The 25631-nt window shown below is 34.8% G+C and overlaps 1 protein-coding gene across 1 annotated transcript in view; it reads left to right on the plus strand.

Moving 5' to 3' along the window:
* The window catches only part of Ncam2 (neural cell adhesion molecule 2), a 343990-nt gene extending 321208 nt beyond the window's left edge, over nt 1-22782 (plus strand). The window contains exons 16-18 of the mRNA XM_051191784.1: nt 15548-15752; nt 20147-20266; nt 22637-22782. Coding sequence (XP_051047741.1) covers nt 15548-15752; nt 20147-20266; nt 22637-22748 — 437 coding nt within the window. The 3' untranslated portion in view covers nt 22749-22782. The remainder of the gene's footprint in view (nt 1-15547; nt 15753-20146; nt 20267-22636) is intronic.
* The last annotated feature ends 2849 nt before the right edge of the window (nt 22783-25631 follow it).

Here is a 25631-nt window from a genome sequence, read left to right on the forward strand (position 1 = left end):
AATACTATGGGAATGATTTAGATGACAGATTGAATCTAATCTTCATATGAGCTATATAAAATACAGGGTATTTCTTCTACCCGAAATAGAGAAGAAAAACCATTTCAGTAAAGTAATTTTTGTGTTACATAGTTACCAATTCAATCTAGTTAAATCATAATTTGATTGTTGAATGCCATGTCTGATTTCAAATTATCACCTCTTACCATGAAAATTGTTTGATTCATATCAATAAATGTATCTCTCACATACAGATGACAAGAAAAGTAACACATATTTTTACAATGTAATCATTTCATTTTCATATACAGAATAAGCAGTATAAAGAGAAAATTTAGCTTTCCATGAATCATAATTTTTGTTATACTACATTTATTAACAATGAACATTCCACACTGAAAGTTCTATCATAATATATATGCTCAATTTCCTTAAATATAGTTGCACATGCTTCAATATGAAAGCAATTGAAATGTTAATTTTTATTTATACTGACTACTTAAAATTTAAAGAGTTTATCATACATATATATAAACATTTATTTATCTTTTATGTTAACCTTCTTTCTGAAGCTCCTCTAAAACAAAATTATGACATACAATGGAAATTAATTATCTGAGAAGTAGAAATTGTATGGTCAGCCCGTAGCGTTTTTGTATTATTTAATCAGGGTTTCATAATTAGGATTTTTGGACATTTGAAAAAACAGAAAAAATTCAGGAAATATAAAATTTTCTAACCAATTACTCATGAAGTTCTATCATTTTGTGAATTCAACAAAGGGAAATATTTTTAAAATCTACACAATTAATTATTGACATTTTAAGGAATTTTGGGTGTCAGTTTTTCCTCTCTATTTTAGTAACTACATTTGGAACAACAAAATCTCTGGCCCATCATTAATATGTCCATATCCCTGTGATTCAGCTATTAGATTTTTTTAGAATGTCAAAGCAGAAAATATGCAACTCTAAAATGCAGGAACTTGCCAACCATATTTGCTTTTAATTATCTTTCTTTTAGTATTTGTTAACATTTTAACCAAACTTCTACATAGAGAAACTTTCCAGATATCATTTGTGTCAAAAATTGAATTTAGTAAATTTCTTCTTCTTTCACAAATTCTCTGGAGATACTGTAGAATAATTTAGTTACATAGTTCATAAAATAGGTAACTTTCTACTTATATGAAAACATTTTTAACATCTACAATTTTTCTTAAGGTTTATTCAAAAGAAAATAGGTAGTTGTGATTTAATATTTTCTACTTCATTTCAAACAATATTACTATCTCTTGAAGACAAGATTTTTATAATTTTCTTTCATCTCTTACAATTTCCTTAATACTATCCTGATATTTAAAATGTTCAAAAATAAGTATCAAAATAGTAGCCTCTTAAACATGTATAAACTCATCTATTTCAAATTTTTATATTGTTAAAGAAACCATAAGCTTCAAATTGAAATGTAATTTTTCTATTAGTTTTCACAGAAGCTGAATACACAAGCAGAAAATATTGAATGAAAGGCTACCCAAGGTTTTGGATTTTAATTTAAGCCTGTACATATTATTATTAGAAAGAAAGTATACTTGATCAAAGAAAAATACTATATATAGCCGTGTAGTGGTGTTCAATGGTAAGTTCTATCATTTAAAACTAGGAAGCCCAAAGTAAATGACTTTTCATCTGTGTTTCTCTTCACACATTATGACACCTAGTGTTAAAGGACAGAAGAATGAACTTTGTTTTTTTAATAATCCATAACTAATGTATAGTCCCATTCCCAAGAAAGTGTTCAACGTCGTTATAGTATTCCTTGAGGACTTGAGGACTTTATTTCACAGACTAACTCTAGAATTGCAACTAAAGCAAAAGGAAACGACTCACGTTTCTCAAGGGCCTTTTCTCATGCCAACTGTTTACCTTTGCCAATGTATCTTAGACCAGACTGCTACAACACTAAAGAGAGGAATAAAGTTGATGTGAACCTGTGTTCTGAAGGCTGCAGGGAACATTACTAAAATAAATTAATAATAAGCAAACAGCTGCCTGAAGAACTAAAGAAAAAGGTTGCCACAGTCTAATATGAACCATCAGCATTCAGTGACTATAAATCTCCAGCTTTCTAACACATGGTCCTATTAGCTATTCAGATGGACAAAGGAAGAAACCCAAAGGCTGTCCTGATGTGTGAAAATTAGATGAATGGATGTAGTTACCATATGTTCATTTTGAATTTAAAATTAATGTGGTTTTATTTTCTTTTTTGTTTTTCTGATTATTTATTTATTTATTTAAATTCTTTTAGATATCTATTTTTATTTTACATGTGTATCCCAGTTCCCTCTCCCTCCCTCCCTCTTACCCTCTCTGCCCCCTCACATGCACCCTGACCACCATCACCTCCCATCCCCCCACTCCAATTCCACATGTAGTGCAATGCCATCCAGGTGGGGTCATGTAAATCTGTCAAGTCATTTGAAGTAGGGACTAGGGCTTCTCTCCTGTCTCTAGGTTAAGGCAGTATCCCACCATGGGGGATGTGTCCGCAAGGTCCTTTTGTGCAACAGGAATACATCCTGGTTCTACTGTTCAAGGTCCCTTAGACTGCTCAGGCCTTCCAGCTGAGACCCATATTCAGGGGGTCTCAGTCAGTCTCAGGCTGGATTCCTAGCTATCAATCTGGGGCCCGTTAGCTCCCCCTTGTTCAGGACAGCTGTCTCTATGTGTTTCTGGAACACTAGAATCCCTCTGTATCTGGATTCTAGTTCTACAGAGTGTTTAGTTATGGGTGTTTGCTTCTGTTTCCAACAGGTACTAGATTAGGGCTTCATGATGGTGGATAAGTTAGTTATTGATCTCACTATCCGGGAAGGGCATTTATGGTAGTCTTTCCATGGTTTCTCAAGTTGTTAGTTGATGGCAGTCTTTTAGGTCTCTAGACCTTTCTCCAGGTTCAGTTTTCTCTTCAAACCAGTAATGGCTCCCTCTTTTATTTTCATTCTCTCTCTCTCTCTCTCTCTCTCTCTCTCTCTCTCTCTCTCTCTCCCTCTCTCTCTCTCTCTCTCTCTCTCTCCCTCTCCCTCTCTCTCTCTCTCTCTCTCCCTCTCTCTCTTCTATCTTCTATTCCTACCCTGACACAATCTTCCTAGTCGCACATGCTTTCCTCCCCTTGTTTTTCTCCTACTTCTCTCTCCATTCACTGCCTCCCCACCTCCCATGTTCTCTGGGGAACTTGTGATTGTGATCCTTTCTAAGAACAGTATACACTCACAAACTTAGAACCATCTCCAAGCCTCAGATATAGAGATATTTATTATAACCTGTACCAATGAGAACCCCTATTTTCTAATGGAAATAAAAGGGTACAGTGACCAAGCAGCCTAAACATATAACATCACTTTTAAATGATACACAGAGAGAATGGAACATGTAAAAAAATCAAAGTCAAAATACCAACCTATACAGATAATTAGGAGATATATAATAATCTCTTGTGTAGCCCTTGTACTAGTTTTAAAAGATGCATTTTTACAAAATGATCAAAAAAATTAAGAGGTTTTTTTTTTTCTGTTCAGTGTAGGTATCAGAATAGACATTTTGTACTGACAGTCCTTCAGATATTCATGAAGTATCCAGAAACTTGAAATATTTACAACAAAGATGTGCTATTAACTATTTAGTATTTATGGTTTTCTTTTTCTTTAAATTTCCATAGTTTTCCCTTTAACTTTCACTATGTTAAAAAACTGATACTAAAGATTTTAAGTTTTATCTTAAACATAGTATTTTTGAGATAGGATGATACTAATGGGTCAAACTGAACTCAAAGAAAGACCTTCTTTCTGCTTCAGCTTTCAAAGTACAGAGATATTATGTATATGTCACTATAGACTCCTAAGTTATTCATGTTTTACATAGCATTGTTTTAAAATTTATAAATATAAATTCTTAAATTAGGTTGATCAAATATTAAATGACTGGATTAATAAGGCAGAGTTCATTAAATGCGCCAAACTATATGCTATTAATGGAATAACATTCAAAACAATGTCCACAATGGTTATTCTTAAGTATATATATATGCACACTATTTACTATCATAGAATTTTCCAGATTGTTTGAAGCTATACTAACAGAAACACATTCACATGTTAACTTAAAAAACATTAGTACATGAGACTTCATGTTACATTCCTCATCTCATTCATGGGAACACAACAATTCCAAAGGAAAGTGGGTGTTCTGCCAGTGCCGTAGCGAAGCCTGCACATTCTCTCCTGCTTTCAGGGGTTCTTACCTCCCTAACTGGGTGGATTTAGTGGCTACATATGCTCATTTGATAAAAGAGTGTTATTGCTAAGCTGTGTTGATAACAGATATTTCAGGTTGATCAGTTGTGCCTCAATTAATCAATTCATTTACATATTCTATGTCAAGGCTTAACAGTTTAGACTTCACTATGGAGTGACTAAACAAACCCTTACTACCACTCTACTTTAAATATCACTTTTCTAATGCTCCATGTGTACTCATTAACTTTAGATACATTATTTATATTTTTAGTTCTCCTGATTTTGTTTTACAGTCTGGCAAAATCCTATTATACTGGCTGGGTGAGACAAGGATAAAGACTCATGGCCTGAAAAAAAATGACATCCCCCTGTTAACAAAATAGGAAGTGGAAGTGAACGAAGGAAGGAAGGAAGGATGGATGGATGGATGGATGGATAGATGGATGGAAGGATGGATGGATGGAAGGATGGATGGAAACACATTCACATGTTAACTTAAAAAGCATTAGTACATGAGACTTCATGTTACATTCCTCATCTCATTCATGGGAACACAACATGGGTATTCCCATAACTGCTAACACTGAAAATGTGGTTGGAAAAAAGAAAGGCATGGAATCATTTGTGTGGATTGGGAAGGTTTATTTTGGAATATAACTGAAAAGGGCTCTCAGAAGGCAAAAGAGGAAACTACTGTCCCAGAGTAGGGTTTTGAATATTTTAGAGAATATTCTTAAGTCTGTTTGGCCAGATAATTTGAAAAGTTCCTTTTTAGTATGCTGTTAGTGCCTTTTATATTCCGGAAAATTGACTTTGAGAAATTGAAAGTCACAGAAGAGAGAGGCTGGTGGGGCTGACACTTGATCCCAGTAGGATAGGATGGGGTGGCCTCTGAGTCTTGCTGTCTTCTCACTTACACAGCTGTGTAGATGCGCAGCATTTTTCAGAACCCTCTGAATATTATTTTTTAATCATCTTTCTTTTAATATGTGTGAATAGAATGCATATATCTTTGAGTGTGTGTTTGCAAGTTTTTGGATGTGTGTGCTGTGGGAGTAAATGTATAGATGTGTTCATGTGTGTGTAAAATCCCGAGGATGCTATCATGTGTCTTTTTCAATTGATCTTCATTTTAAGTTTTGAGTCAGGTTCTCTAGCCTATCCCAGAACTCACTGATTCAATTACTTTAGGTGACAGAATTTCCAGGGTCCCCCTGTCTTTGCCTTTTGTACGCTGGGATTACAAGATGCTCCCACGCATGCCCAGCTTTCATATGGGCTCTGGGTAATCTGCACTTCAGTCCATAGGCATTCATAGCTTATAGAGTGTTATTCACTGAGCCATCTTCCCCTTTTCCCAAGCTCTTTGTCATGTTTACTTGACCCATGGAAGCAGCCTTGCTTGGCTCTCTCACTTATGTTACAGAGATGGTAAATCAATCAAACACATTAGAGGAAACTGTTTTTACCCTTACTCTTAGTAAATTTACCCTCGCGTCTTCCTATTGAAGTTGTTTGACACCACAATGAGCAGCAAAAAAGAATACATTTAGAAAAATGGCTTCTTCGATATAAAGTAGCTATACGTTATTTAATCCCTAACTTTACCTATATATACAAACATATGTATGAAAAATCCATTAGGGTTACTGGGAAAAGCATAGAGTACATCGCTACATTCTGATTAAATTATGTCCACTTTACATATCACATCCATGTATTCTTCCAAATAGCCCTTATCGGTTACCTAGTGAGAGCAGATTGACTCCAATGGTAAATTAGCTGGGGAACCAGCATTGGACTGAACCAAACCCTCTGAATGGGTGCCAGTTAGGAGGCCTGGGTAGTTAATGGGACCTCTAACATTGGAACCAATTTTTATCGGTAGTGCACATTTTAAATGAACTTTGGGAGCCCATTCCTATGGAGGGATACTATTTCATCCCAGAAACATGGTGGAAGGCATAGGCCCTATCCCAAATGATGTGACATAATTTGATGATTTCCCTATGGAAGGCCTCACTCTCCTTGGGGAGTGGGTAGGGGTGGGTTGGGGGGCAGTTGGGGGATATGTGAGGTTGGGAGGGAGAGAGAATGGGGGCATTAATATGTAAAATGTTTATTTCTAAATAAAAATTTCAATATTCTGTAAGTGTGGGTAAACTTAGAAGTTGTTATTGATGTGTCTGTTACCCACTACAGTAACTTTCAGTACCTTGCAGGAGGATGTTTTGTTTGTTCTTTGCTTCTGCTGATATGTAGTCATGTTGGTAAGATAGTTGCAGACAATTCTTGGCTTACCATCAGGGTTTATTTTACAATAAGTCTCCAGAATACAAGCACAAAGAGTATATACCCTGTCACTTATGCTCTTTGATGCTTCTGGTTTTTACCCACTCAGTTTTCATTGCAAGTTTCAGATACATAGATAAGTGTAACCAATTAGTACCATGGATGTACAAGCCTCCTTCCAGATCAATTTGTACAAAGACAGTGTTTTTGTAGGTTTCTCAAGCACTGTCTTGATTCATTTGCGCATCCCTCCTCCCTCTCTGCAACTAGATTCCAGGAGTATGGCTCATTGCTTAGCTGTGGGTGTCTGCTTCTGCTTTCATCAGCTACTGGATGAATGTTCTAGGTTGGCAATTAAGTTAGTCATCATTCTCATTACAGGGAAAGGGCACCATAGGCAACCTTTCCACTGCTGCCCAATTCTTATTTGGGGTCCTCTTTTTAAATCACAGAACATTTTCCTAGTGCCAGATTTCTCTTTAAACCTATAGTGACTTCTTCTATTAAGGTATCTCTTTTTTGCTCTCCTCTTATTCCTCCTCTAACTCAGTCTTCCTAGTCTCTCTTGTTCTCATCCCCTTCCTCTTCTCCCCTTATCTTATTTCTACCTCCTGTTCTCCCAATTTGCTCAGGTATTCTTGTCCCTTCCCACATCATATGAGTGAGTACATGCCATGCTTGTCTTTCTGTGACTAAGATATCTCACTCAGTATGGATTCTTAGAGTTCCATCCATTTGCCTTCGAGTTTCAAGATTTCATTGTTTTATTTTGGTGTTTTGGTTTGTTTTTTTGGTTTTGTGGTTTTGGTGTCCCCCCCCCCCCGCTGAATAATACTCCACTGTGTCAGTGTACCATATTTTCTTCATCCATCCTTTGGTTGAAGGGCATCTAGGTTACTCATATGTTCTGGCTAATACAAATAATGCTGCTATGAACATAGTTGAACAGATGTCCTTGTATGAATGTGCATCTTTTGGGTGCATGCTCAATAATGGAATTGCTGGATCTTGTGGTAGACTGATTCTAATTTTCTGAGAAATCAACATACTGATTTCCAAAGAAGCCACACATATTTGCACTCCCCTCAGCAATGGAGGAGTGTTCCCTTTCTACACATCTTCTCCAGGGTAGGCTGTTATTGGTGTTTTTGATTTTAGCCTTCTGACAGGAGTAAAATGGTATCTCAGAGTTGTTTTGATTTGCATTTCCCTGATGGCTAAGGATGTTGGGCATTTTCTTAAGTGTCTTTCAGGCACTTTAGATTCCTCTATTGAGAACTTTCTATTTAATTCTGAACTCCATTTTTAATTGGATTATTTGATGTTTTGGTAACTAGTTACTTGAGTTCTTAGTATATTTTGGAGATCAGCACTCTTTCAGATATAAAGTTGATGAACATCTTGTCCCATTCTGTGCGGTGCCATTTTATCTTGATGACTATGCCCTTTGCCTTACAGAAGCTTCTCAGTTTCAGGAGGTCCCATTTATTAATTTTCAATCTCAGTGTCTGTGCTACTGGTGGTGTTGTGTTCAGGAAGCAGTCTCCTCTACCAATTTATTCAAGGGAACCTCTCACTTTCTCTTCTAAGTGGTTCAGTTTGGCTGGATTTATGTTGAGGTCTTTGATCCATTTGGAATTAAGATTTGTGCATGGCTAGAGATAAGTAACTATATGCAGTCTTCTACATGTCAGCATCCAGTTATGCCAGCAACATTTGTTGAAGATGCTTTTCTTTTTTTCCATTGTATAATTTTAGCTTCTTTGTCAGATGTCTTAGGTGTTTGGGTTACTATGTGAATCTTCAGTTGGATTCCATTGGTATACTCATCTATTTTTGTGCCAATACCAAGCTGTTTTCAGGAATATAGCTTTATAATAGAGCTTGAAGTTAGGAATGGCGATGCCTCTGGAAGACCTTTTATTGTACAGGGTTGTTTGGACTGATCTGTGTTTTTCATATTTCCATGTAAAGTTGAGTATTGTTCTTTCAAGTTCTGTGAAGAATTGGGGAGTATTTTGAAGGGAATTCCATTGAATTTACAGATTGCTTTTGGCAAGATTGCCATACTATGTTGATCCTTCCTATCTAAGAGAATGGGGGATCTTTCCATTTTCTGGTTTCTTTTCATAATTTCTGTCTTTAAAGACTCAAATTTCCTGTTCCATATGTTTGGTTAGAGTTACCCTAAGATACTTTATGTTGTTTGTAAAGGTGATGTTCCTAAGATTTCTTTCTCATCCCTTTATCATATGCATATACTAGGTATACTAGGGCTACTTTTGTTTGTTTGTTTGTTTTGAGTTAGTCTTGTGTCCTGCCACTCTGCTGAAGGTGTTTATTTGCTGTAAGAGTTCTCTGGTAGAATTTTTCAAGTTATTTGTAAATTTCTTATATAATTTTGAAAAAGAAAAATATCAATACCTAAAATAATATGTAGCTATTGCAAACAACATTATCCAAAGCTACTTAGGAAATTATATATAAATATATTATATTTGATCATTTAGTTTAATTCAAAAAATCCCTTCAGTATAAATAAAATAATAGCTAGTTTAAACATTGACAATAATTTTTGAAATAAGTGGAAATTTTTAAAAATATGTGAAATTTCTTTCCACACATATTTATAACTAGCTATACATTATTCTCAAATAAAGATTTACCCCCTTTAGTGAACAAATCTTTCTAACAGTGTGTTGTTACTTCATAATAGTAACCAGTTCGAGTGACATTCTTATTTTGTTAGTGCATGGTTCTTTCTAATACAATTTTTGTGAGCCTTGTGGGTTCAGGGAGTGACATTGTTGTTTCATTTGTGGTTGAGTACTCCACTGACATTCATTCTGATCAGTTGTGTTTATACATGCTAATAAATGCACATGTAAATTAAGTCTAAGACTTAATTCAATCTGCACATAGATACAAATTTAGAGGAATGATTTATACTAAGAATATTTAATATGATAACTATAGTAGATACACTCGGGGATTTTGTGCTTCCCAATAATCATATAATGTTTTTATAGTCTTAATATATAACTAGAACAAAATTAATTGACCATATATTATAATATGTGAGAAGCATCACTCAACATTTCAATATTCAAATATTACAAGTAATAAAGGCACTGGCTTGCTTCTGTGACTTTAAAGTTGTGGAATTCCAAATCTCTAACATTTCAAGCATAATATGAATGAAAGAATGAAAAAGAACTTACTAAAATTAAATGGAAGTAATAAGGCCTCTGTAAGTTACAAAAACATTATCTCTCTGGATGAAAAATATTAAATTGCTTTAAGTGATTATTTGATTATAATTAATTTATACTCTCAAGAAAATGTGTGTATTCAAACTTTAGTTTTCTTTGTTGTTTGATTAATTTATTCTTGTTATTTTCATAAAATTGATTATAGTATATTGAACCTACTCTAACCTTCCTCAATGGTCTTCTGCTTACCCTTCTTTGTATACCCCTACCACATCCTTACACCAGACCTTTTAACTTCCAGTTTCTTATTGCATTCACATTCATGCTATTACAGAATTGAAAAGAATCTTGGGACCATGAACTGTGGGCTACAGTAGTTTGTCTTTCAGAGAATTGTGTACTTCCATATGGATTTTAAGTGTGTGTTGTTTATTTCTATGGAGATTGAAATCGAAATTTTGCATTGGAGTGCATTGAATCAATAGATAATCTGTTTTGGTGACATGGTCCCTTTCACAATATTAGTTCTCCTAATCTATGATATTAACAATTGTTACATATTTTTATTTTCAATTTCATCCTACAATATTGTAAAGGTTTCATTATTCAGGACTTTCCTTTCCTGGCGTTTTAGTTCCTTTTCTCCCCGTTGTGCTAAGAAACCAATCAGGACAGTGTAACAGAGGAAGGCTGTATTTTGGCATCCAGTTTGAGGTGATTTAGTTCATCATGTTACAGAAACATTGCAACAGTACATGAGACAGCTGGTTAGACTGCAGTTACAGGAAGGATGGAGAGAACAAGAAGTGTGACTGGTCACCCCAAGCAAACCATTATCTTCTAATGTCTCCAAAATCATCCTAAAGAGTGCCTCCAGCTGTATTCAAACATGAGAGCTCTATAAGAGTTTCCACTTTAGACCACATTGCACCCTTGTATCCCATAAACTAACCATCTCTGATAAAGTCCAACTTAAAAAGCACCCAGAGCGTGCACCATCCACCCTCAAAGTCAAAAGTATCTCTTGAGACACAAGGAAGCTTTTAACTCTGAGCCTTTATAACAATAACATGTTAAGTTGAATGGTTTTGACATACAATGGCACAGAGTAAACATCCCCTTAGCAAAAGCAAATATTAGCGTGATAGCAAGGACTGATTAGACAAAAGCAAGACCAAAATGCATTAGGGAAAATCAAGCTAAATCCTGTATCTCTATTTCTACCTCCTGGGTTTTGTGACAAAACTGTTTGACCGGCAAAGGATATAAGAAGACCCCCCCATTCCAGATCTGCGGTTTGCATCATAGATGTCCTCCCTGTGGCTGCCTCCATATTTCCTTACTGGTTTTCTTACTCGATGTCGCATTACTCTGATAGCTCCAAAATTGTGAGTCACTACTGCGACTTTGCTTCATCTTCACAGCTGTATACTGCTTATGCACACTCAGTGCTATACCGTGCTTGAAAACAGTAGTTCTTTGCGATTTTCAAATTTGTGTGGCTAAATAACGGCCAATTCCTGCAGTATCCGGGTGGTCCCTAAACCCCTTGGATCATGGCTGCAGTTGCCTCTGTTTTCCTAATTGGTTGAATCTGTAAGATCACTATCCTAGGCAGTTGGTCTTTGAGCAGCTAACTACTTCAGCAGCATAATCATTTCAAGTTTCCCAGTCTCCTGCCATTGATGCTATCAGGTAGCATCAGGTATCTTTGTTCTGGAATCTCAGCCCAACTTTTCATAGCCTTTAAAATGTTCATACTGAAAACAAGTGCCGACTTCCTGAGCCTCTCTTCTGGTTGCTGGATTAGTAGTTGTCATTTATTCTCTCTCTCTCTCTCTCTCTCTCTCTCTCTCTCTCTCTCTCTATCTATCTATCTATCTCTATCTCTTTCTCACACACACACATACATACACACACACACACACTCTCTCTCTTCTCTCTCTCTCTCTCCTTCAACTCCGCCTCCTCCTCCACCTCCTCCTCCTACTTTCTCTCTCTCTCTTTATGGAATCAGACGTCACCCAGCTTAGCACACATGGACTCTGGACCTTTTTTCCTCCTCATTAAAGGCCTAGATTCAGTGTGCACTTAAATCTAAATACTCAGGTCTTGTTTTGTTTTAATCTGTCCATATGTCTATTACACAATGTCCCCCTGCTTATTCCCTGGAGATCCTAACACACATCAGTAATTTTCTACAATCTTTATTGATTTTCTTTCATCTCTTTATTGTTGCCCTGAAGTTACACTTCTATATCTACAGTGCTGTCTGGCCATAGCCATGCTGTGCGGACCAGAGGCAATGAAACCGCCTTGGGAGGAGTCTGATGCCACAGGGTTAATATCAGCCTCTGTTTGTTTACCACATTTCCTCCCTTAGAATCTAACCTGAGATATTCTCAAACTCGTTAAATTTGAATGAAGTGAGCCTTTCATTTATACAAATAACCCTTAAGGAAAGAACATTTGAATACACTTTGTGGCACATACAGCTCATGAAACTATTTTCAGAACACAACATTTTTCTATGTACTTTTATTACATTGTATCAATGTTTCAAATTTCTTTTGTTACACAGTGCCCTCTCAAACATTTGGTGTTTAATGGTTGTATTTTTAACAGAATAGTATAACACCTTCAATTATTTTAAATTCTTCATTCAGAATTGCTCAAAATCACCACTAAATTTATTTATGCTGGGCATGATGAAAGCTGAGGCAGTCCTTATTTATTCTTCAATAGGCAGAAGTCCGTTGAGATATAAGACATAAGCACATCATGTTTGTGTTAGCAACTTTTTTTTTTTTTGCATTGAGCATAGACATACACCTGTATGTTGATACCAAGATTATCAATTGATATTTAAAAATGTGTGGTCCTAGATTGATTAGTCAGTAAAAATACCAAGACATTGTAGAGACCTGTCTCCAATGTGGGAACAAAGAGCATTGGTATGTAATAGCATTTGAAAAACAAAACATTTTTGAGTATCTCTCTTTTCCAACTCTGGGCTGCCAGTTTGCCTTGTTGACTATGTCCTTTGCCTTACAGAAGCTTCTCAGTTTGAGGAGGTCCCATTTATTGTCGATCTCAGTGTCTGTGCTACTGGAGTTATATTCAGGAAGCAGTCTTTCTTGTACCAATTTGTTCAAGGTTACCTCCCACTTTCTCTTCTAAGAGGTTCAGTGGGACTTGATTTATATTGTGGTCTTTGATCCATTTTGACTTAAGTTTTGTGCATGGCGATAGACATTGATTTATCTGTAGTTTTCTATACACCATCACCCAACTCTGCCAGCACCATTTGTCAAAGATGCTTTTCTCTTTCCATTGTATAATTTTAGCTGTTTTGTCAAAAATTGGGTGTTTCTAGGTGCATAGGTTAATATCAGGGTTTCCAATTCGATTCCATTGGTATACCTGTCTATTTTTGTGCTAATACCAAGATGTTTTCAGGACTATAGCTCTATAATAGATCTTGAAGTCAGGGATGGTGATGCCTCCTTCAGTTCCTTTATTGTACAGGGTTGTTTTGATATCCTGGGTTTTTGTTTTTCCATATAAAGTTAAGTATTATACTGGGATTTTGATGGAGATTTCATTGAATCTTTAGATTGCTTTTGGCAAGATTACCATTTTTACTCTTTTGATCCTACCTATCCAAGAGCATGGGAGATCTTTCCATTTTCTGGTATCTTTTTTTGTTTTTTGTTTGTTTGTTTTGTTTTGTTTTTTGGTTTTGTTTTAATTTCTTTCTTTAAAGACGTAAAGTTCTTGCTATATAGGCCTTTTACTTGTTTGGTTAGTGTTACCCAATATCTTTTATGTTGTTACTGGCTATTGTAAAGGTTGATGTTTCTCTGATTTCTTTCTCAGCCTCTCTATTTATAGCAAATGAAAACTTTTTATATCAGTTATCATTATTGTAAAATATTATAAAATATTTTGCAAGTAAAATTTTCAAGATAGAAATGGATGTTAATATACTTATAAAACTCCATAATATTATGCACAAAATATTTATTATTACAGAACTAACTAGTCTTCATTAGTTACTTTGTAAAATCTATTTTCTAAAAGCTAATCGGTATTTAATAGTTTCTACTGGCCCTTGGTTTATCATGAGCCGAGACACAATTGTATCTTAGCTCTAGATTAACTATGGGTTATATGTGTGTAATTATTAATTTAAAAGGTAACCTGCAGCAACTACAATGCATCCTAATTCTTGTAGAATCCTCATGTGAGGTTTCTTATGTTCACAGAATCACAGCATTCTTCCCAAGTGCTTTTCTTTTGCTTCTGCTAGTTGATTGCATAACTGTGCTCATTTAAATATGGAGGCATCCTAGGTTGAGAAAAATGAGATAGAAGCTTGTAACTATGCAATACAAGTGTGTTTAGAACAAGGGTTTTCTGACTTCCAATGCTGGAGATGTTGGGACAAGGCAGTAATTTATCATTAGAACAGGCATTGTGAGATTTCTCGTTCAGCAAGCATAGCAACATGGATCTATAGAATGTATTGCCATGTTCTTTGTTTAGCTGTGAGAGGAATTTAAATGAGGTATGAAGTCTTATCTCACATTTTTTCCTACTCACCTTTTTGGAAATTTTGTTTTTGGGTCATGTACAGCAAGCAATCCATGGAGGTTACACAGGATTTTAAAGATAATACTTCACTTTTATGAATCATCTATGTATAAATCACAGAAGCACATGAATTTTTGGTTTCATAATAATTATGGACTGATCACTTTTATTTTGGTAATAAATAGATTTTATAGTTAAAGCCATGTACAATAATGTTCTATATAATTATTAGAATACATTAATATTCATAATTATAAGCTTATATCGTAATTACATTGCCACCTTAGTTTGCTATCTGTGCTACTTATCTTCCTACTTACACCTTTATGATTGTACTATCTTGTCCTATTCAGCTACAGATATAGGATCATTGACTTGTTTGCATTTCTATCTGACTCTCAATGTCTATCCTTTTCTGTCCCCTCTTCCTCCCAGGAACCTCTTCACAGACATGGTCTGCATGACACTCCTACTATTCACAAACACATGACAAGGAAAATTGAATTATTTTAGAAGTGTACCTTAGTAATATAACAACTAATGAAGAATATTTTTAAAAAATCACACCTGTATAGTGATTTTAATCTGTTAAAATATTACCTGCAAAATAACAGAAGCTACAGCTTTTTTGAAGGGATGATTTCAAAATTATTCTTAGCAGGTATTTAAAAATCTGTTGCTTCTGTCAAAGCCAAGTGCTTGGAGCCATCCAATTTAAGTTTCAGCTAAAATACAAAAATGCCATCATACGGAACACTTTTATAACCCATCACTAAAAAAATTTCTTTTTAACAATGTGATTAATTTTTACTGGCTCTCTGGTCATGTATGGTTTATCATATGTTAATATTTGTTTTTCCTTATGGCGAATCAAGGATGCTATTGAATAGGAATTATTCTTCCTTTATCTAAAGAATGTTTGAAAAATAATTAACTTATTAACATGCCACTTATTAAAATATTGTTTGATAGCCAGAAAATATGTCCCCATAATCAAGATATTACAGCCTGCTGGTCACTACTACATGTTTTTCTTTTTCACATATATATGTTTTATTAGTTATTAAATGCCATATTAGAATTTACATTAAAACAGTTCTTCCTATTATGTGTTGTGGAGATTTGATGGAGTTTTGTTTTCTTTTTTAAGACACACTTTTTAATGGCCTTGGGCTAGGAGCAATCATTGGCCTTGGAGTTGCTGCGCTTTTGCTAATCCTTGTGGTAACAGATGTCAGCTGCTTCTTCGTTCGACAATGTGGGTTACTAATGTGCATTACGAGAAGAGTGTGTGGGAAGAAGAGTGGCTCCAGTGGAAAAAGTAAAGAGCTTGAAGAAGGAAAGGCAGCATACCTGTGAGTATCAGACATCAGCACCACCTCCCAAGAGTGAAGTACAAGTTTAACTTAAGTGCTTTGTTTGGAGTCATCTTCTGGGACACACCAGTGGTTTAACCAAAATCCAGTATAAATGTTAATGTCTGTGCTGACCTTAAATCTGTGAAATGTATGTGCATACGCATATACACACAGAATATTCCATCTGATGCATTCTCACAAATATTAATATATCCTTGACAAATTCTTTTCAAGTAGCAAGACTATGAAGTAAACAATTCCTTGTTTTTTTTTTTTCTTTTTTTTTTTAAATATATATTTATTTTATATAACCAAGTCCATTTAAATGAAAACAAACATGTATAGACAATATTTGGGAATTTGGGTGTCGTTCTTTCCAAACTACTTCCTGCTGGTTAGGGGCGCTGTCATGGGGGATTCGAAGAAGATGCAGAAATCCTGGCTGTAGTCTGTAAGGCTACTTTGTCTAGCTATTTTGAATGTAGGATCACCAGGTACTCTGTTTCAGGTGGTCTGGCTTGATCAAACCACATTAGTCTGGAAGGCATCCACATCTTTTCATTTTCTGTGGAAACAAAAATAGAAATCATTTTCCCCAGTAACTTCTCCTTGAACTTAAATTTTGTAGTCAAAGAATTTTTTTAATTTAATTTATTATTTTACATGTCGATCCCTGTTCCCTCTCCTTTCCTCCCTCCCTCCCTCCATCCCTCCCTCCCTCCTTTCCTCTCTCTTACCCTCTCTGCCCTCTCACATGCACTCTAACCACCCCCCCTCCCTTTTCCCCACCCCAATTCCATATGTAGGGGAATGCCATCCAGTTGGGGTCATGTAGATCTGACAGGTCCTGTGAAGTAGGGACTAGGGCTTCTCTCCTATCTCTAGATTAAGGCAGTTATCCCTCCATGGGGGATGTGATCCCAAAGTCCTTTTGTTCACCAGGGATACATCCTGGCTCTACTGTCTGAGGTCTTTTAGACTGCTCTGTCCTTCTGGCTGAGACCCATATTCAGGGGGGCCTGAGTCAGTCCCATGCTGGCTTTCCAGCTATCAATCTAGTGGCCATTAGCTCCTCCTTGTTCAGGTAAGCTGTCTGTATGTGTTTCAGCTGCCTGGTCTTGTCCTCTCCATCTGCATCTGGGTTCTAGTTTGACTCAGTGTTTATGTATGGGTGTTTGATCCTGTTTCCAACAGGCTTTACTTGAGGACTCCATGGATAAGTTAGTTGTTGATCTCACTCTCCGGAAAGGGCATTTATGGTAGCCTTTCCACAGAAGCTCAAATTGTTAGTTGGGAGCAGTTGTAGTTCTCTAGACCTTTCTTTGTGTTCAATTTTATCATCAAACCAATATCGGCTCCCTCTTTTATGTTCTCTCTCTCTCTCTCTCTCTCTCTCTCTCTCTCTCTCTCTCTCTCTCTCTCTCTCTCTGTCTCTCTCTCTTCCTGTCTTCTATTCCTAACCAAGCTCAATCTTCCTGGTCGCACCTATTTTCCTTTCCTCCCCCTCATTTTCTCCTACTTGTCTCTCCAATCGCTGCCCCCCACACTTCCCCTGAGCTCTGGGGGACTTGTCCCTTCCCAATTCTTCCCAGTTCTGTGAGGGACTTTATATGAATCTCTTAGAATACACCTTGTATACTAGTTCCTCTGGTGGTGTGAATTATAGGCTGGTGATCCTTTGATCTAGGTATAAAATCCATATATGAGTGAGTACATACTGTGTTCCTCTTTTTGTGACTGGGTTACCTCATTCAGGATGGTTTCTTCAAGTGCCATCCACTTGCCTGTGAATTTCAAGATACTATTAGTTTTTTTCTGCAGAGTAGTATTCCATTGTGTAGATGTGCCACATCTTCATTAACCATTCTTCAATTGAGGGGCATCTAGGTTGCTTCCAGGGCCTTGCTATTACAAATAGTGCTGCTATGATCATAGTTGAACAGATGTCTTTGTTGCATGGATGTAATTTGTTTGGCTATATGCCTAAGAGGGGGATTGCTGGGTCCTGTGGTAAACTAATTCCCATTTTCCTGAGGAACTGCCATACTGATCTCCAAAATGGCTGTATGAGTTTGCACTCCCACCAGCAATGGAGGATTGTTCCCCTTTCTCCACATCCTCTCCAACATGAGTCATCATTGTTGTTTCTAATTTTAGCCATTCTGGCAGGAGTATGATGGTACCTCAAAGTTGTTTTGATTTGCATTTCCCTGATAGCTATGGATGTCGATCACTTTCTTAAGTGTCTTTCAGCCTTTTTGATTTTCTCTATTGAGAATTCTTTCTTCAGTTCTGTACCCCATTTTTAATAGTGATATTTGGTGTTTTGTTGACTAGTTTCTTGAGTTCCTTGTATATTTTGGAGATCAGCCCTTTGTCAGATATAGGATTGGTGAAAATGTTTTCCCAGTCTGTGGGTTTCCATTTGGTCTTATCCACTGTGTCCTTTGCCTTACAGACGCTTCTAAGTTTGAAGAGGTCCCATTTATTAATTGTTTCTCTCAGTGTCTGTGCCCCTGGAGTTATGTTCAGGAAGCGGTCTCCTATACCTATTTGTTCAAGGGTACCTGTATTTTAGTAGTATTCAATATGTCTCTGTGAACTGCTAACTCTAGATTTCTGTTCTATATTTAACTGTGGAAATGATGTGATATAAAATATGCCTATCCAGCTTTTGGAGACCATGAGAAAAAATGCAGAAGTGGTTATATCTGTTCAAAATACCCCACAGCAAGAATATTATCTACATATTCTTTCTACATGTTTTATAAATCATGTCTATTATATATAATTTTCAATTTAGTCTCATAATTGTCTGGAATCATTTGACTGTCTAATGTTGCCATTCAAGAATACACACATTTAAATTTAAACTAGTAAAATTTTATAATTTTCTAATTTTTGATTCTGCTTTGAAAGTCTTGATCAATAAAATTGTGTTAAGTTTGCTTCCTACAATTCCCACAAAACTGCCATCCCTGTTTTTCTTAAACTCACCATGCACATGAGGTTGGATCCAGATTTTTCTCAATAATTTCATGTATATACACAATAGCACTACTGTCTGAAATTGACGTGTGTTGCTTACAAATAGTTGTGTCTTTTCACCATATATGATAGGAGTGGATCTTTTCTTGTGTTTCATATTGTGTTACTATTTCTTTTCTTTTCTTTTTTTTTTTTTTTTTTTGTCCAGTGCAGCAGTATTACATTTACTAATCATTAGCACATGCACAAGTTTTTGTCGTTGACTGATGCTTTAGTTACTTTGCTAGTCTTCAAGTTTCATTTACTACTCTTGTCTCTTAAGCCATTTTTACAATTCTTCCACAAGTAAACACAGCATTCATACCCACCCACCCACCCACCCACACACACACACACACACACACACACACACACCAAATAACATAGCCTACATTAATAAATTAATTTCTTAGTAACAGTTTCAGTAGTTCCAACTATATTATCTTCGGTTTGAGAATGAAAACAAAACAAAAGACAAAAATCAGTCTCAGTTCAATGCTTATGCAGATTATCAATAAGAATGCAATTTAGTGTACAATTTTTCTTTCATGATAGTTTACATCCTAATAATTTTCTATGGATCACTGTCTGGTAAATTCATCCATATAATTATGTTTTGGTTTGTTGTTATTTATTTTTATACATAGAGACCTGTTGTAAACAGGTCTTAATGCTCTGTGAAGTTTTATAATTGTCTTCAGCATTGTAAAATTGAAGTACTATTTCTTGTGATTGTTATTGTTTTAAAAATATTTTACACTGAACTATTTTTCAAATTAGACATGAAAATGTTCATATTATAAACTTTGGTAGATAAAGTATTTTGAGTTTTGAAACAGATTTTAAAATGCACACTACTTTTTCAAAATGATATTCATTTGTTTTCTTTTTCTTTTATGAGACATGGCTTCATGGCAAAAGCTGGCTTTAGATTCACAATCTTCTCCTTTCTTTTTTCCTTTTTTTCTTATTTTACATATGGATCCCAGTTCCCTCACCCACCCATCCTCTGGTGCCTGCCAACCCCACCTCCATCCCATTCCCCACCCACTCCCCAGGAGGGAGAGGCCTTCCAGGAGGAATCATCAAAATCTGTAACTTCATTCTTATTTGCTTCTGGGCTACCTTGCCTAACACCAAACAGCAACAATAACAAAAATACAATTATTCTGGAAAAAAAAAAAAAAAGACTGAATTTCTTCTTCTTGTTCTTCTTGCCAATTCCTTAGTAAAAAGCCATGGAAATACTAATTATACTAATTTAAAGGGAAAATGTTCAAGTGTCTATCATAAGTATATGTGGTATACATACATGAGTATTTGACACATTGAAGAATTAAATATTTTAATATGTCATTTTTTAGGAAAGATGGATCAAAAGAACCAATAGTAGAAATGAGGACAGAGGATGAAAGAATCACCAACCATGAAGATGGGAGCCCAGTCAATGAGCCAAATGAAACCACACCTTTAACAGAACCTGAGTATGTAGCTCCCAATGCTTGCATTTGTGCAATAGGAGGTTGGAGAAACATTTTAGTTATTTCAACATGAAATCAAAAATATTACTATTGATGGATTTATTTTGTTTTTTTAAAATAAAACAAAATTGGAATCTTGAAGTCCATTTCATTAAGGTATTTCACTTGGGAATTATGAATACTAGAAAATATTTGAACCTTAAATTATATATTTATACTCTCATGCAAAAGAAGTTATAAATTAAGAATGATTTTAGAATTGTATTTTCTTACATCAGTGAATAATTGGGGGAAATAATATTTTAAATTATAAATAAATTTGACCAAACTGTGTATGTGGCAGAAATAAGTTACCATCCTGTATATTAATAGATCTTTAAGTACATCTAGGTTATTAAAGAAATTATTATTTCACATAGTACTTCACTAAACTTGTTATTTGGTAATTTCATAATCCTATCTCTAATTTCACAAATGTTCTAATTCCTCTCTTTATTGTCGCTCATCTTATTTTGAGTCTTAGCAACCTATCCCCTCTATATAACTTCTTTTCTTATACCTCTGTTTCTGTGCTTGACAGAATTTTTAACAGGTGCCTTCGAGTGACCCTGAGCTGGTCTGCTCACTGTAGTTTGGTGTACTCACTGAAAAGTATACGGAAATCAAAGGAACTAAAATGGAAACATTGATTTTTCTCACATAATAACGAAATTAAAGACTAAGGTCACCTGAACATTTAGAGCATCAGTTAGCCAAAGAAGGATGTAATAATTCCCACGGTGGCATATATAAGATAGAACACTGAAGCTTTCATTCAACTTTGTCAAATTAAAATTTAATAAAGCCAACTCAATTTCAGTGAAAAAACAAGGAATCTTTAGAGATAGTTAAGTGTTTAAGATCAATTGTTCCTCTTATAGAGAACCCAGGTTCAGTTCCCAGCCAGCACCCACATGATGCTTTGCAACCATCTGCAACTCAATGTCCAGGAAGCATTAAATATTTTTCTGGACTCTGGGAGCATCAGGAACACATACAGTACACATGCATACATGTAGAGAAATACTTAAATACATTAAATGCATCTTTTAAAAATCAAGTATTGGTTCAGAAAAAACTCTCACAACATATATTCAGTAGTATTATAAATGTTTGAAAGAAAAAAATACTAAAAAGGATTAACTTTCTAAATAATGTTATTAACTGTTAATTTTAAAATAATATTAGTATTGGTAACTCACATGATTTGTTGCATGTAATGTCATGCTACACACTAATTACTATGGGTTTTCATTAGAATTAATTGAATTTATTCTTTCATTTTACATCTTGACAGCCATTTCTGCTCTCTTGCCTCCTGCCATTTTCCACTCCCTTCTGATACCCTCCACTCTTCCTCTCTGTCTGTCCAGAAAGGTCTTTCATGGGTATCAATAAAGCATGGCGTATCAAGTTGCTATGGGTCTAAGCTCCTTCCATTGTATTAAGTCTAAGTAAGGCATGGTTTGTAAAAGCTAGCCAACTTGTTAGGAGTAGTCTCTACTCCTCTTGATTGGAATGCCACAAGTAGACCAAGCTAGACAAATGTTACAAATAGGTAAAGAGCTTACATCAGTCCCATGTGAAAATTATTAAAGATGCTAAACTAAGTTAGTGGACATATGTCATGAGTTTAGCTTTTAATAATTCAAACATTACCTACTTATTTACTTATTCTATTGATGGTGGTTTTAGAAAGGATTTTCAGTATAGACTTGGCTCTCCTCAAACTTGCTCTGTAGACCAGGCTGGCCCCATACTTATAGAGGTCCCTGACTCTGAGTGCTAAAATAAAAGTCTTTACCACAATCATCTTGCAATTTATTTTTAATTTACACTTAAATTATAAAATCTAAGTTATTCACAATGGACAATTAGGTTCACCTATATTCACAAATATCTTTTTCCCACATTATCTCTCCATCACATTAAATTATTACAAAGGTATGCAAACTATTTTGTTACATACTGGTTTATTTTGAAATAAGTTATGTAAAACCTTTAAGGTTATTAATGAAAACTTCCATAAAATGAACATTATAGACACTGAGTTGGTTGAAATTTAGAATATATTTGTAGATACGTAATCATATATGCACGTAACAATAATTAATGGAAAAAAAGAGTCCCAAACTCTAAAGGATAACAACAAAAAATATATGGGAGGGTTAGTGGAAAAGACTAGGAAAGAGTAATGGTATAATCTCAAATAATAAAAGTAAGTATTAAAATCAACTTTTATCTTTTTCTCTATAATAGCAATAGCAATTTCATCTTAATGGTGAAAAACATGTTTTAAATTATCTCTAGAAATATCCCTCTGTTTATTTTCAGAAAATTGCCTTTAAAAGAAGAAAATGGAAAAGAAGTCCTCAATGCAGAAACTATAGAAATTAAAGTGTCTAATGACATCATCCAGTCTAAAGAAGATGACAGCAAAGCATAACCACAAGTTTTGGAACCTTGGTCAGCACCACAAAGAGCAATTGGATTGCAGTGACACTATGACCAAAACTATTCCATTGACCTTAATTTCTTGGGAAACGTCTAGCTTGGAATAGCTTGTACACATATACATATGATCAACTCCTCCTGCCACAGTCCATTTTCCTTCTGTTGTTGTTGTTGTGGTTGTTTATTTTGTTAAGAATTTTGGTATAAATGTTTGATTGGTACCAATTTTTTGGTATCAGTTTGATTCTGTGACTGAAGTACTGCAATTTATTACATGGCTAAAGTTCTTTACTTTTTAAAACTTTTGTCTCATGTAACACCAACAGATGAATTTCAGCTCTCTAAAATAATATCTTGAAATGGAAAGCAGAGCAAAAACGTTGTGAGCTAATGTATACAAAAGCCCTGCATGTTTATGAATCTTATCCTGGGCAAATACTATTAAAATGGCTTTCAGATTAAGATGAAGGCACATAATAAAGGTTATACTTTTTATCAGGAGAATTTCTTGGAACCTAGGTTTAAAGGAGCCAGTCAGTTATTTTTTGCAGATATTAGAAATTGAAAATAATGTTGGAGATCTGTTTTCAACTTATGACTACACTGCATTTTCAACATTGATACCAGGGTAAAATTGTTACACATCTGAAAGAAGGTTAGTTGTGTGTAAAATTTTATTAGAAAATTCCCTAAATCTCTCTTATGTATACCATATTCACTCACAGTGGTTACATAAAAAGTAAATGTATTACAAGTAAACATGGTAATGATTTCTGCCCTCAGCTTCAAATAAAGTAAATTAAATGGGAAAATATCAATATGCTGTCTTGATATATTTATAAATACATGATTATTTTTATTTATACAATAATTTATCAAAAATAAAGTTGTTTTCATGTACTTCAAGTAATATTAGATATATTTTGGTGTATAGATTTAAGTGATCATCATTATTATGTATCCTTCATAGAATCAACATGGTTAATGGACATTAAAAGTATATACTAAAGTGAAATAATTTAGCACTCAATTGTTAGTGAACACAAATGAGCAATTGAAATGCTACAATATTTTATTTTTAGACAGTAAAATTTAAAATCCACTTTAAACCCATTTAAAGATATTTAACAAACAGCTGTGGTTGAAGCAATCATTTAACTATTCAACATAGACTTTCTATTCTCACTTCTTAAGGACTATTCAAGAATATAATAGTTACTAACTTACAAGCTATGCAAACTCCCTAAGGTCAAAGACTGGACTATGATTTAACTTATGTGAGAGAAAAACATATTTGTGACTGTCAATATACATGTGTGAGGAGCAGAATTCTTATATCAGAGTTCCTAAGGTTGCTATTTTCTCCTCCTTCTCACAGCCTTTGGGGTTGTGGACCCAAGTGAATAGCTCCAATGTTGATGCACTGGAGAATACATTCTAATAGTTCATTTAGTTCATTGGAGGAATATTTTTAACAGTGAAGATGGACCTGCTCATATACCATCTCTCTTTAGAGGTAATTTCATGAAAATTAAATACAAAATTAATGCCAATCTGGAATACTTTTATGTATAAAGTGCTTAAACTTATCTTCCAAGCAGAGACAATTAATTTATTATATCTTGTACCTTATCTGCTGGCTGTTGGCTGATCTGAATGTGCCCAACTCCATGTAAAGATTCTGTAATCTCAACAGTGCTTTGCTGGAAATTCAGGGTTAATGCAGGGATTTCTCTTGCTGCCCATCCTAGCAAAATCGGAAGAGAGAGAAAGGGGAAAACAACCAAAACAATGAGAGAGAGAGAGAGAGAGAGAGAGAGAGAGAGAGAGAGAGAGAGAGAGAGAGAGACCTGTGCCTACTGAAGAATTGGGCTGTGTCTAAAATTAGCAAACAAACCAGTTTAACCCTTTGACATAACAGATTATTAAACATGTTCTTGATGGATTTGCTTGAGATGTTTAGATTATGTTTGTCTGGCCATTTAGGTTCCATTTTTCTTTTTAAAGCTATACTTCGTTTTGCTTTTTTTATATTTTGTACCAAATGTGCTAAAATTAGTCGATATACTTGAATTTGTTTTGTGTAAAGTGAAGAAGCTTATTAGTGGTGTCTATGAAGCAATAGCCATGAACACTTATTTTTCCTTGGTAGAACCACATGGTTTTGACCTAATGATATTAAAATAGTTTGTATGACTTATAAAGCGATTTAGCATGTTTAGAATTATCATATTTGTGCTATACCACAAGAACAGAGAATTCAGGAGAACAATTGATAAAATGTTTGCATTTTATCAATTAGAAGTTTCAGTTTTATCATGTCTTCAGATTTTCTATGAAAAGAAGCTGATTAAGTTTATACACATTTAGTTATATTTCTTTTACATCCTATGGAGCCATTGGGTGACTTGGAATAGAGGCCATGCGTGGTTTCAGTTGTTTCAGAGTTGCTGAACCTGTTCTGTTTATGAGGTAAATGTTCTGCAGACAACATTCTGATGTGATAAACATTTCAAAATGTCAAAGAAATTCCCCTGATGACACAATTTGTAATACTTCCAAATGAGAATGTCACACAGTAAATTCTCAGCTTATGAGTAAGCCTGAATCTTAATTTTTAATCCTGTTTTAGTCTAAATGAATTCATGTAATTTTAGTATGAGAAAATTTACTTCCATGTCCACAAGGCAAAATTTAACTTTTGGTAAGATAACATGTAGTTTACATCGACTTAAACATGGAGTAAATGTAAGATTGGAAGCAGATAAAAATTGACAATCTCTATATGACATCCCATAAAGGAAATTTTAATATTTGAATTTTAATACATATTTTATTTTTAAAACTGACACAAATAGGGAAAAGTAATTTACAA

The sequence above is a fragment of the Phodopus roborovskii genome, unplaced genomic scaffold, assembly GCF_943737965.1.
Source record: "Phodopus roborovskii unplaced genomic scaffold, PHOROB, whole genome shotgun sequence".
NCBI lineage: Eukaryota > Metazoa > Chordata > Mammalia > Rodentia > Cricetidae > Phodopus > Phodopus roborovskii.